The sequence below is a fragment of the Mauremys reevesii genome, linkage group 1 (assembly GCF_016161935.1).
Source record: "Mauremys reevesii isolate NIE-2019 linkage group 1, ASM1616193v1, whole genome shotgun sequence".
NCBI classification, from domain to species: Eukaryota; Metazoa; Chordata; order Testudines; family Geoemydidae; genus Mauremys; species Mauremys reevesii.
Genome location: NC_052623.1, coordinates 216,133,410 through 216,147,791, shown reverse-complemented (window position 1 = coordinate 216,147,791; position 14,382 = coordinate 216,133,410). Strand labels below are relative to the sequence as shown.

Here is a 14,382-nt window from a genome sequence, read left to right as displayed (position 1 = left end):
ACTTCACAGACAAGGGACATAACAGTGAAATCCTTGCTGATCTTAAATACAAAAAAAAGAAGCTTAGAAGAAGTGGAAGCTTGGACAAATGACGGGGGAGGAGTATAAAAATATTGCTCAGGCATGCAGGAGTGAAATCAGGAAGGCCAAATCACAATTGGAATTGCAGCTAGTAAGGGATGTTAAGAGTAACAAGAAGGGTTTTTACGGGAATGTTAGCAACAAGAAGAAGGTCAGGGAAAGTGTGGGCCCCTTACTGAATGAGGGAGGCAACCTAGTGACAGAGGATGTGGAAAAAGCTAATGTACTCAATGCTTTTTTTGCCTCTGTCTTCACAAACAAGGTCAGCACTCAGACTACTGCACTGGGCAGCACAATATGGGGAGGAGGTGACCAGCCCTCTGGAGAAAGAAGTGGGTCAGCACTATGTAGAAAAGCTGGACTAACACAAGTCCGTGGGGCCAGATGCCCTGCATCCGAGGGTGTGATTGCAGAGCCATTGGGCATTATCTTTGAAAACCCATGGCGATCCGGGGAGGTCCCGGATGACTGGAAAAAGGCTAATGTCATGCCCATCTTTTAAAAAGGGAAGGAGGAGGATCCAGGGAACTACAGGCCAGTCAGCCTCACCTCAGTCCCTGGAAAAATCATGGAGCAGGTCCTCAAGGAATCAAATTTGAAGCACTTAGAGGAGAGAAAAGTGATCAGGAACAGTCAACATGGATTCACCAAGGGCAAGTCATGCCTGACTAACTGAATTGCCTTCTATGATGAGATAACTGGGTCTGTGGATGAGGGAAAAGCAGTGGACATGTTATTTTTTGACTTTAGCAAAGCTTTTGAGACAGTCTTCCACAGTATTCTTGCCAACAAGTTAAAGAGGTATGGGTTGGATGAATGGACTATAAGGTGGATAGAAAGCTGGCTAGATCGTCGGGCTCAACAGGTAGTGATCAATGGCTCCATGTCTAGTTGGCAACTGGTATCAAGCGGAGTGCCCCAAGGTCAGTCCTGCGGCTGGTTTTGTTCAATATCTTCATTAATGATCTGGAGGATGGTGTGGACTGCACCGTCAGTGACTTTGCAGCTGACACTAAACTGGGAGGAGCGGTAGATACGCTGGAGGGTAGGGATAGGATATAGAGGGACCTAGACAAATTAGAGGATTGGGCCAAAATAAACTTGATGAGGTTCAACAAGGACAAGTGCAGAGTCCTGCATTTAGGATGGAAGAATCCCATGCACTGCTACAGACTAGGGACCAGGCGGCTAGGCACCAGTTCTACAGAAAAGGACCTGGGGGTTACAGTGGATGAGAAGCTGGATATGAGTCAACAGTGTGCCCTTATGGCCAAGAAGGCTAATGGCATTTTGGGCTGTATAAGTAGGAGCATTGCCAGCAGATTGAGGGACGTGATCATTCCCCTCTATTTGACATTGGTGAGGTCTCATCTGGAGTACTGTATCCAGTTTTGGGCCCCACACTACAAGAAGGGTGTGGAAAAATTGGAAAGAGTCCAGTGGAGGGCAACAAAAATGATTAGGGTGCTGGAGCACATGACTTATGAGGAGAGGCTGATGGAACTGGGATTATTTAGTCTGCAGAAAAGAAGAATGTGGGGGGATTTGATAGCTGCTTTCAACTACCTGAAAGAGGGTTCCAAAGAGAATGAAGCTCGGCTGTTCTCAGTGGTAGCAGATGACAGAACAAGGAGTAATGGTCTCAAGTTGCAATGGGGGAGGTTTAGGTTGGATATTAGGAAAAACTTTTTCTCTAGGAGGGTGGTGAAGCACTGGAATGGGTTACCTAGGGAGGTGGTGGAATCTTCTTCCTTAGAGGTTTTTAAGGTCAGGCTTGACAAAGCCCTGGCTGGGATGATTTAGTTGGGATTTGGTCCTGCTTTAAGCAGTGGGTTGGACTAGATGACCTCCTGAGGTCCCTTCCAACCCTGATATTCTCTGATTCTATAAACAGGACTAAGGGCAAGTCTACATTTAAAACTCTGCAGTGATTCAGCTGCACGACCGTAGTGCTTTAATGAAGATGCTGTAAGTTGATCGGAGAGCTTCTGCCACCGACATATCTACCTCCTCTCTGGGAGGTGGATTAACTGTGTCAATGGGAGAAGCTCTCCTGCTGACATAGCGCTATCTGCACTGGAGGTTAGGTGGGTATAAGTGCGTTGCTCAGGGGTGTGGATTTTTCACACACCTGAGTGATGTAGTTACACTGATATAGGTCTGTAGTGTAGACCAGACCAAAGGAAGAAGCTACCCATAGCTGCTGCAGACTATCACAATAAATAATGTATGATTTCCTGTGGAAAGGTGGCTTTTAAATACCCAACATGATGCTGAATCTGAGCTTTATTCCACCAGTGTAAATCAGGAATGATTCCCCTGAAATCAATGGAGTTACATCAGTGGAAATGATAGCCAAATCAGGTCCCTGGGTATAATGAGGCTGTGCAGCTTTCAGCAGCAGCAGAATCTTTGTCTTTCAGATAAGACTTTGCTGCAGGTAATATGTATCTGTTACCAAAGTATAATTTCCTCCTGAAGAAATAATGGTTGACCAACCCCTCCTGTGCTGCCTGCTGTATGAAAACTGTCCCCAAACCATCTATCTCTTATGGCGTCTCTTGTCTCTGCCTGTGTTTCCAGATGTTCATCAGGTAGGTGCCATTGCAGCACCATGCTGACTGAAAGGGTTAAACATTAATCATTTATGTAAGCAGTCTTCCAGTTTCCTTAAAAGAATTAAAACATGTTTATGAAAAACAATAAGCAAGAGGAGAGTGTTTCTACAAGACGCAACTAAACACACTAGTCTAGATTGTCACTGACAGATGTACACAATTAATAAACCATCCAGTAAATCTTTTGCTTTCTTTTGCAGCATGGAAAATGCGTATTTACTTTAAAATTCCCCATGAGCTAGCTGCCAGCCCAGACGCTAACTGAATGGTGTGGCAGCTGTGTGTTTCCACGCACAAGGAGTAACCATATACTTTAAATGAGTTATTTTAGACTAGGATTAAGAAAGAAAGCCCTGTGATTGACCCTCCCACAATGAGATTCTGTGACAGACCCATGTCCTCACCCACTCTGCTCTCCAAGCTGCTGTTGCCTTTGTCCAGGGAGGATACGCTGGAGTCTGATACCCCTTCGGGTGACACAATTTTCAGGGGCAGATGGGAGGCCTTAGACATACTCACTACATACCCGTAGGTTTCAGTCAGGTTTGTACTTGGCACCGCGCAGCCGCTACCCATGCTGCAACAGCTACACTGCTATTTATACTCATGCTAACTGAATGAGAGCCAGCATGAAGATGTGTACATAAGCAGGGGAATCACACCCCTAGCTTGTTGTGTAGACATAGCCAATACCCAGTCTTGGTTTACAAATTGCCAGTGATGGAGATTACACCACAGATGTATTCCATATTATTCCAGAGGTGATTACCTTCATTGCTAAAATTTGGTGTTTTATTTCCTGTCTGAATTTGTCAAGCTTCAACTTCCAGCCACTGGATCATGTTATACCTTTCTGTGCTAGATCGAAGAGCCCATTATCAAATATTTGTTCCCCATCTGTAGGTACTTTTAGACTGTGATCATTACTCATTAACTTTCTCTTTGTTTAGCTAAATAGACTCCAGGAGCTCAGTCTCTCACTAGAAGGCATATTGTTTAATCCTTTAATAATTCTCATGGCTCTTCTCTAAACCCTCTCCAATTTATCCATATCCTTCTTGAACTGTGGACACCAGAACTGGACACAGCATTCCAGCAGTGGTTGCACCAGTGCCAAATACAGTGGTAATATAACCTCCCTACTCCTACTTGAGATTCTCCTGCTTATACATCCAAGGATCACATTAGCCCTTTTGGCCATAGCATTGCACCAGGAGCCCATGTTCAGGAGAAGTAGTGAGTCATTGTCAGCTAGACCTGAGTCAGACCCGGATTGCAGATCATAGTTATTGCTCACAGTGTTAAGGCAGGCTCAGAGCTCTGAGCCAGAAGCAGATTTTGTTCATTGTTCAAGGCCTTGAGGTTACTCAGGATCTGAGTCCCAAGTCTGCAGAGACTTGGATCTTGTGGGTTTGTTTTATTGCATATTTAAGTGTCACATGTCTCTTCTCTGTATAACATGAGTTTGTTTGTGTGTGTTTTCTTTTCTTTTCCAGTGGAGTGAGGTGCAGCAGATGATCAACAGTACCCCCATCTATATGTACCAAGACTGCAACGTGCTCTCGGAGGGCGACACTAATCACTGGCTCCGGACCAACTGGATCTACCGGGGTGAGGCAGCCTCCCGCATCTACGTGGAGCTAAAGTTCACTGTGCGTGACTGCAAGAGCTTCAAGGGTGAGGTAGTGACCTGCAAAGAGACCTTCAATCTCTACTATATGGAGTCAGAGCAGGACGTCGGCATCCAGTTCCGTCGTCCCCTGTTCACCAAGGTCAGTAGCAGTGGGGTTGGGGATCCTTTTGATCCCTCCGCCCCAACCTAAACAAGATGGGCTGGCCAGATGGGAGACCTCCAAGGAAATCAAGGGTCCCATAGGGAGCACAGGAAATGCTCTTTTGCTGCTGCCCCAGCATGATGGTCAGGGCCCTCTTTGCTGCAGGAGGTACCAATTGTCAAATGAGTTGTTGAATAGAGGGACTGAGAATATTTAAGGTTGATGGTAATGCTTTGCATTTACTTATCCAAGGACTGTGAAGGGTTCTAACAAATATCATCATCCCCCGTTACAAATAGGGAAACTGAGACCAAGAGAGAACCAGTGACTTGCCCAAGGTAATAAAGCAAGTCAGGACAGATAAAGAACTAGGACATAGGTCTCCTGACGCCTAATCCCCTGCTCTCATCACTGGTCAGAAAAGAGTGCATGGTATTTTCTTTGAGGGTGGAGGCAATGGTCTCATTGGCTGGACCAAACTCTTTATTTGTGTCACTACACTCTGCCGCCCTACGTTTCTCCTGCAGTTTCAGTTGGATATGGTACTTGTTGTCCCTTCTGCCCCAAAAGCAGCTGAATTCCAGTGAAGAGACTCTCAGCTTTCCTGTAAACAGTCTCGCATAATCAAGGCCCAGTGTGTTTTATGGCAAGCCATAGACTTATATTCTTTGGCAGTCCTCCCCTCTTCATTCTCAGCAACACAGCGTGATAAATTCTTCTTGAAATCTCTGCAGAAACTTCTAGTAAACTCAAGCCCAGAACGTTGCACTGAATTAAACAGGAAAATGAAAAATGCAAGTATCAGGTGGGATTAGCTCAGTGGTTTGAGCAGTGGCCTGCTAAACCCAGAGTTGAGAGCTCAATCCTTGAGGGGGCCATTTAGGGAACTGGGGCAAAAATCTGTGTGGAGATTGGTCCTGCTTTGAGCAGGGGGTTGGACTAGATGACCTCCTGAGGTCCCCCTCCAACCCTGATAGTCTATGATTATTAATTTGGGTCATTTATTTTGATATTAAATTCATGTTTTTTTCTATTCATTCCCGCTGCCCCCACATTTTCACTGTGTTCTAGTGAAATTCTGGAGATTTAGGCAGTTGGGGATTTTGATAGGTAAGAGGAAATTGGGGCTTCCAGTACTAAAGAGGAGGAGATCATCATCACCCAGCTCTTATTCATAGATTACAAGGCCAGAAGGGACCATTGTGGCCTCCTGTATAACACAGACCTTAGAATGCCCCAAAATAATTTGTAGAGTAAACCTTTTAGAAAAAACATCCAGTCTTGATTTTAAAATTGTCAGTGATTGACCAATACCCTTGATAAATTGTTCCAGTGAATAATTACCCTCACTGTTCAATTATCCTCATATTTCCAGTCTGAATTTGTCAAGTTTCAGCTTCCAGTCATTGGATCATATTATCTCTTTCTCTGCTAGATTGAAGACCCCATTATCAAACATTTATTCCCCATGTGGATCCTAATAGACTGTAATCAAGTTACCCCTTAACTCTTGGTTAAATAGATAGACTCAAAGAGCTCAGTCACTGTAAAACAGGTTTTCTAATCCTTTAATCTTTCTTGTGGCTCTTCTCTGAATCCTCTCCAATTTACCAACATCCTTCTTGAATTGTGGGCACAGAACTGTACACACTATTTCAGCCATGGTCACACCAATGTCAAATACAGAGGTAACATAAAGTCTCTGCTCCTGCTCGAGATTCCCCTGTTTATGCATCCCAGGAACACATTAGCTCTTTTAACCATAGCATCACACTGGGAGCTCATGTTCAGCTGATTATCCACCACAAGCCCCGAATCTTTTTCAGAGTCACTGTTTCCCAAAGCAGAGTCCCACATACTGTAGGTATGGCCTATGTTCTTTTATATCTCCATGTTTCATCAGTAGATCTCAAAGCACTTTAAAAAGGAGGACAGTATCATATCCCCATTTTACAGATGGGGAAACTGAGGCACAGAGGGGTGAAGAGGGTTGCTGAAGGTCACCCAGCAGGCCAGTGGCAGAGCTGGGAATAGAATCCAGGTCTCTTGAGTCCCAGTCCTGTTTTGTATCCACTAGGCAACACTGCCTGCATTTCCTCTTTCCCTCCCCCTTGGGGCAGAGGCAGAAGTGATTTGAAATTTTTTTTGTGGAATTTTAACACCTACTTCTTTAGCACCAATTTTGCAGCAACAGCTGTCCCAATTCCCCCACCCCTCGCATCTGCTGTTGCTGCATCCAAAGATGGCAGTTGAGCCACTTGAAGTTTCTGGTGAGCTGGTTACCAATTAACTGCAGAGATGTTTCAGGCTGGGGTTTTCAGAGGAGTCTAAGGCCTTATCTACACTAAAGGGAAAAGTCAATCTAAGCTACGCAATTTGAGTTACGTGAATAGCGTAATTCAAATTGACGTAGCTTAGATCTACTTACACTATGTGACGGCAATGGGAGACGCTCTCCCATCGACTCTCCTTACTCTTCTCGATCAGGTGGAGTACAGGAGTCGATGGGAGAGCGATCGGCAGTCAATTTAGTGGGTCTTCACTAAATCGACCGCTGATGCATCAATCGCTGCAACGTTGATCCTCCGGTAAGTGTAGACAAGCACTAAGGGAGTTAGGTGTCAAACTCCCAAGGACTTCAGATTTGCCTCAAAAGCCTGTGTGCAGGAGCAATGCCCATCTAGCCAGGGACTGGAAACACACCCACTGTCCCCTATGGATTATATCAACAGATGGGAAATATCGAAGGCACATGCAGGACTGCTCACAAGCACCGGACAGACGGAGAATTGTCAGCAGCAGTTTATTCAACATGTAATTTCAACTAAACAAATTCAAAGACTATCACTGTTTATTGATAGATAAATTGATGACAGAAAAAGAAACAATCCACCTCAGAAGAATGACTTCTTGCTGTAGTTTGTAAGTGTGCTGCGGCAGTGCCCAAAGGTCAACCTGAGATCAGGGCCCGTTATGCTAGGTGCTGTACAAATAATGAATCAGTCACACGGCTCTTGAAGAAAAGCTAAGTGGAGAGCTGGGAGGAAAGAATAGCAATGAGGCTTGTGAGGCAGATGGGGGATGTCCATAGGAGTTATATAAAATGAGGGAAACAATGGAGAACGAGTGCACTGGTTTGATGTGTTCGTGCTTAGTCATCCACATGCAAAGATGGGCAGATCCTGGAGTCCAGAGCATCAGGGCTAGGGAGAGGCCATAGAGAAAGGAGTTACAGTGAAGGCTGTAACAGGGCATAGGTTTTCTTCCCCCACACCTGATTGTTGATCACTGTAAAAACCCTTCAGACTCTCTCCTTATAGTGTCCACTCCAGAGAATTTATTCAAGTTGCCTCCGCCAACACTTGTGCAGTGCAATAACAACAATTATAATACCTATATCCCTATTACCTGTTTTTCAGGGCCCTGAAAGGAAAAGAGACCTCCTTTTCTTGAGATCAGCTTCAGTCTGGGCATAGCTAGGCCTGTCTTCCCCTCCTGCTAATGCTTCCTTCCTGCCTTTTATCAAGAGAGTCAGCTGATGGGCCAGTTAGTTCCTTCACTCACCCAGATTCCCCATCTAATTAGCTAATTCCTCTATTTTCCTCAATCAGCTGTCACTGGGGAAACTAATTGAGGCTACAGTGATCAGAGTGCTGGCCCATCTATTAGGCCTCAGCACTCTTGTCACAGGGGCTTTGGGGTGAAAGATGCATGACAAATGTAACCTTGGAGGAAGATCTTCTGGTGCCATAGATCTTGATTCTTCCTCTCCTTTTCAGGTCAACACACTGGCAGCAGATCGGAGTTTCACAAGTCGGGACATTAAGTCAGGCATTATGCAGCTGAATGTGGAAGTGTGCCCCATACGGAAGCTGTCTCGGCGCGGATTCTACCTGGCTTTCCAGAACTCTGGGGCCTGTGTGGCTCTGGTCTCTGTCCGGGTATATTACAAGACCTGCCCAGAAACAGTGGTGGGACTGGCCCACTTTCCAGAGACACTGGCAGGCTCAGAGGGGCTGACAGAGGTGCCAGGGGTCTGTGTAGAGGACGCAGCCGAAGAAGCAGGTTTCCCACCCAGGATGCATTGCAGTGCTGATGGGGAGTGGCTGGTGCCAATGGGCCAGTGCCTGTGTGCTGTTGGGTTTGAGGAGGCTGACAGAAGCTGTGTAGGTAGGTGTGGAAGGGGGCAGTCAGGTGCAAGGGGAACGATGGGGAGATGGAGATCTGGGCACTGATACAATCCAGCAGTGTTTGCAGGGGGGTGAGAGGTGAATTATAGTCACCTGACCAAGAGCTGCCCTAAGTGCATTTGACTTTGCTACTGTCTCTCTCTGTCCCCATCTCTCACCCCTGTTGGCTGTGCCCTGTCTGTCTCTCAGTGATTCAGTTATTCTCTCTTTATTTCTCTCTTTTATTCCTGTCCCTGTCAGGCGTAACAGTTGCACACACTCTTCCACTCCCTCTTGGTCTCCTTCCAGCAGCACTTCAGGTCTGGAGCTGGTTTCTGGGAGCTGTAAGTATATGATTGACACTGACTCACTCAGCAACCGGCTCCCAACTCTTAAATGGCAGCCTTGTTCTCTGGGGTGCAGCAGCTAGGTCAGGGTAGAGCAGATGGACAGATCAGCACCTTTGTTCCCCATGGCCAGGAACTTGGGTGCATGGGTGGGAAAGGTCAGAGCTCCTCCTGTATTGTGCACACACATTCCCTGAGTGGGAGAGAATTCTGCTGTGTTGGGGAATGAGTATAGCACCCCCTGCACGTCCCAGCTCAGTATTCAGGGAGAACAAGCGCATGAGAGACCATGGGCACACCCGCTGTATTGGAGGGGAGCTCTTGGCAAACTGGATTGGGCCCATCATAGCAGTAGATTGAGTCTTCCCTTGGCAGCGAGGGGAGAGAAGGTGCTGGTGGACCGTCTTCCAGCCTGTAGCAGCTGGGAGAGAAAGGGGATGTGTTGAGCCTATGTGGATGGCACATTGCTGATCCTATATTGCTGATGGGGGTGGTGACTGTGCCCAGGCAGTTACAGGGCCCACAAGTGATACATTCCTGCTCATGTGCTTACATAGTTGCAGCTAAAGGAATGAAGAGGAAAGGGAGAATTGATGGGAGCCTATGTGCACAGGGAGTCAGGCAATCTACAGTGGATTCTTAGGGGTCTGAAGGGGCCTTGAGCGATTCCTGTCTCCCTGCCTTGCTCTCCCTCTGTTTGCTGCACTGTGGGGACTGGATCTCTGTTTGGATTGCTGATGCCTCTCCACTCCAGCCTTGCTCTGGGAGCTGATGAAGGGTTAAGGGAGACTTCCAGCATGAGATCCCTGCCCCTCCCCTTTGCTCTCCTTCAATGGCCCAGCCAGTTTTTCCACTTAGCTGTTGCTGCTGAATTCTCCCCACCCTCCTGGGAGCTGAGCACACTCTCCTGGGAAGGGGCAGGGAATCCATCATGCCTGGGCTGGTTCTCACCGCTATCATGGAGTGGGATGGCCTCCAGGTCCTGGCTACTCCCCCTCCCAACCCAAGTATAGCTGAAGCCAGATGTGTCCTCCAAAGGGACAGCAGGGATCAGGGTAGTCGCCCAGAGGGTGGTGGGTGGGGTGTGTTTGAGGGAATGGCAAAGCCTGAAGTGGCATCTTGTTGGTGGATGCAGAGAAGGAAGGGTAGGTCTAGGGCACCTGTTTGTCTTCCCACATCTCCATTCCAGCTGATTTCCAGTGGCAAGGGGCCAAGTGCTATGCAAAGGATCAGAACTAATCTAGATCTCTCGCTGAACCCACGTAGTGCGGCAGAGGCAGGGATCGTGGCTCTGACCTTTCCCTTTGGAAGGAGGCGGGGTCCAGATCAGAGCTCTGCCCTGGCATGGGGATGAGGAGGACTCAGCTCTGGCTTTTGTCCTCTGATGGGAAGAGGGCTGGAAAGGCAGGGAGAGTCTTTCACTGGGATGGGATGGGATGGGATGGGATGGGGGTGGGGGGAGATCCAGCTGTGACCGGTACCCTCTGATAAGGGAGGAGGACATCACAAGGAAGACATCTCTGACCTTTGCCTTGGAATAGGAGGATGAGGAGGGATAGTAATCGGAGTGTGAGGGGGTCCCAGCTTTGCACTAGTTCAGACAACTGCTGGGTGACTTTTCAGGTACTGATATCAGAGTGTAAAGCCTTAAGGGGTCTAAGCCCAGGCACCTCACCCCCTTGCACCCACTATAGATCTATGCTCATGTGGAGATAGACGGCTCTGCATCCCAAAGATGTTGCTTGTGGGCACTGGTGGCATAGCTTTCCCAGTGGCCAGCCTGCACCTCTGGCATTAGCTCCCTGCGGTAATACAATTAATTACAAAGGTGCAGGATGCCTCTCTTTGCCCAAGCCTTCCAAACCAATTGGGTCCCCTGGTTTCCTAGCTGGCTGGCAAAGCAGCAGGGAGTATGTGGGTTGGTCTCTTATTACTGTACTCTTGATTGCCTCAGCTTAAACTTTGTAAGGTGCCCAGTCACCCTAGTGACGTGCACCAAATAAATACTAGTAATAATGATGAATGAAGGGCAGGGCAGCTGGCTCTGATCTTTGCCCTCAGGAGGGCGGTCCTGGTCTTTTGCCTTTCCCAGAACCTGTTTTCCCCATTTGATTCCTTCGGACTTTAATTCCAAACAACAAAGCTGCCCAAACGCTATGGGGGTGCACTGGGAAGGCAGGGGGAACAGGCAGTTGGGGATGGGGAGGAGGGGCAGGGTACAGGAAGTCTGGGAATGGCTCAGCTGACGTCTCTAACGGGGAGTAACCTCCCACTCTGGGTGCACTGAGGGCAGAGACTCTCTGTTCCTCTTCCTGTTTGATGAGCCCACAGAGGCCTTGTTAAAGATAATTGCTGGGTGGGACGTGGCGGCAGCGATGGCAACAGCGCTCTGGGCCAGTCCCACACTCTGTACCGCCCACACAGGGGAGGGGTGCCTCATTTTCTGCTAATGTGGCGGGGTCACCCCAGTTTGTATCTGATTTATTTGAAACTTGTTCCCTTCTCATATCCTCCTTCCACATATGAATCAGAATTCTCAGCTCTGGTTGGGGACCTGGCACAGCTGCCCCCCAGACAGAGGCAGGGGGAACCTTGCTTTGAATGGGGGGCAAGGTTTGGGACTGGGATGTGTGCCAGGGAGTTTGGGGTGATGGGGGTGGGAGGGCAGCGGTGGGGCAAACTCTCACCTGGGCCTCGGACACAAATGGTAGGTCGAGGAAATGGTACACTTAGGGTGGCTGCAGCAGCTCGGTATCCCTCCCCCCACCCACAGGCCTCCAGAGCAGCCCCTCACCCACCTTCCTGCTCCCACCCCACATGCTGCTTTTAGACTACCTGCAGAGGTTCCTGCTCTGGAGTGGAAACAGCTCTCCCCACATCCCTGAAATGACACGGCTCTGTCTGGCCACCCCATCCCACCTAACCTACCTCCAGCCCCCACCTCTCTCCTCCGCACCAAGGGAGCCCAGGCTGCCCCTTCTCACAATGCATCCTCCCCAGGGACAGAGGAAATATTGCGGGGACCAAAACATACATCAGGTCTCACAATATTTCCATTGCTGTGGCACTAGCCTGTTCTCCTCCCCTGGTTTTGCCACCCCTGCCACCTTGCTTAACCCTTTCCTGCCATCCAGCCACCCAGTGTGTGCAGGGGTCCCTAAGGACACCTGTAAGGGAAGCAAGCTTCCACATTCTGCGCTGCAGTAAGAATATGCCTTCCTGGTGTGATGCTGCCCCTTGCTGGCGCTTGTTACCATTGCACCTTCCATCTCACCTGGGTTCACTCCCTTCTCTCCTGCTGGCTCGATGTGGTGACGTAATCCTGTCTGTCTGGCGTGCCTCTACCCTGTTAGATCCTGGGTGTGTTCCCTCCCCTGCTCTTCAGCACACCCTCCACAGGCCCACACTAAAATTTCCCACCTTGTTTTCATACCTTTAGAAGCAGCAGCCCATTCTGTCTAGCTAGGTGTTCCTCATCCAGGGCTATCATTTCAGAAAAATGCAGGGAAGGAGAGGAGAGTGCCAGCATCCCTGCTTCTGCCTCCCCGCTGAGGCCGTGGCAGCTTGTGGGGGGTTAGTGGGCTGGTCCCATCCTGGGGGGGGGAGGAGTAGCTGGCTGGTCCTATCCTGAGGAGTGGGCAATGAGATGGGGGGGGGTCCTCACAAATGGTTGGCCTGGCACAAGGATCAGGGTCCAGCTTGCTCCGTGCTCAGCTCTGGCTGCTGCTGCTTCCTGTCTGGCTGTTCCTCTTTCTGTTTGGCCAGGCCCAGATACCCTCTGTCATGACACAGGGACAACTGGACCAAATCTGCCACCTTCGGCACCAACCTAAAAGTCTGCTTGGGGGAGGGCTAGCTCAGTGGTTTGAGCATTGGCCTGCTAAGCCCAGGGTTGTGAGTTCAATCCTTGAGGGGGCCACTTAGGGATCTGGGGCAAAAATTGGTCCTGCTAGCGAAGGCAGGGGGCTGGACTCAATGACCTTTCAAGGTCCCTTCCAGTTCTAGGAGATTGGTATATCTCCAATTATTACCTGGGAGCTGGGGGGAACCAAGATCAAATGCCCTTTCTGCCACATACCAAATGATGCTTCATCCCCACCCATTGTCTTCTGATGGGCTTGCCAACTGTCACCAACACCAGCTGTGCTGGGCAGGAGAGGGGAGAACAGTGGTACATGAGGAAATATATCATGACAGCATAAGGGGAGGGTATAAAAACACACTCATCCCACTCCTTGGCTATAGCACTTGGAAACCCCTGGAGGTTCACCAGTCCCTGTCCAATCCTGGCAGCCCACCTAAAGTCCTTGCCACCAGGGGAAGGGGGAGAGAGACCCCCAAAGCTGCTTGATGGCAGGATTGCTGCAGGTGACAAGAGGATGCAGATGATATTGCTGGATAAGTGAAAGTTCAGAGGAAAGAAGGAAGGAGGAAGTCAGGTTTCTGGGGTAAAGTCAGGATGTAGGGTGAGTATCCCCTGAAGTGGTTGTTCTCCTCACTTGGTTTCCCCATTCAGCCCTTGCTCCCCCTAGCAGCAGGGACTGGGTATATATGCCATCTCTACCTACCTGGCAGGCGGTGTGGTTCCGTAAGCGTGAGGAGACCTGAGTTCCATCCCTGGCTCTGCCACTGACTTGCTTGCAACCTTGGTAAAGTTACTTCCCCTCTGTTCTTCAGCTTCCTGTCTGGTGGGGTGATAGTGCTGCTGCTTCCCCGGGTTTGTAAAGGGTTTCGAGGTCCCTGGGGAATGAGCATCACATAAGTGCTTTTGTCCTTCCAGTCCACGAACGAGAGGAGGTCTGTAGGGTTGGGCTGAAAGTTGTATGCTGAGAGGTTGCCCCTTTTGCGGTGTTAGTGATCTGACTAGGGTTTGCTTAGAAGGGTTTAATTGTCGTATAGATTTTTGGGCTCGGGCTGGAGCCTGGGCTCTAGGATCCTGCATGGTGGTCCCAGACATCGGTGTGTAATGATACAGCCCCCAAGCCCCAGGAGCCTGAGTCAGCTGGCATGGGCCAGGCGCAAGATTTTAATTGCAGTGTAAACATACCCAGAGATGGCTTCCTGGCCTGAAGCAGACTTTTTCAATTTGCTGACAAAATCAGAACATTTTCGGAACTGAATATTTTTTCAGTTCGCTGGCTGAACTGACAAATCAGTTATTCACTCAGCCCTAGCCAGGGTTCCGTGCTCGATTCTTCTATAGATCTGTCAGCACCCTTTAATACCACGGGGCACGTAATTTTGTTGATTCAGCTACAGATCCTGGCCAGTAAAGATGGGCTCACGCTTTTCCCTGAAAGATGACAAGAGAGTGCTGTTGGGCAAGTGCTTGCACGTCCTCAGTGGTTCCCTCTTCCTGCACTCTGCAGGCTTCGCTCTTTGTGGCTTACCT

At 49.0% G+C, this 14,382-nt stretch overlaps 1 protein-coding gene across 3 annotated transcripts in view; it reads left to right on the top strand.

The window, feature by feature from the left end:
* Positions 1–14,382, top strand: part of EPHA1 (EPH receptor A1) — a 74,078-nt gene that overhangs the window by 28,230 nt on the left and 31,466 nt on the right. For all 3 annotated transcript variants that reach the window (XM_039495767.1, XM_039495757.1, XM_039495777.1), the window contains exons 3-4: positions 4,196–4,471; positions 8,254–8,644. In XM_039495767.1, the coding sequence (XP_039351701.1) occupies positions 4,196–4,471; positions 8,254–8,644 (667 nt within the window). The remainder of the gene's footprint in view (positions 1–4,195; positions 4,472–8,253; positions 8,645–14,382) is intronic.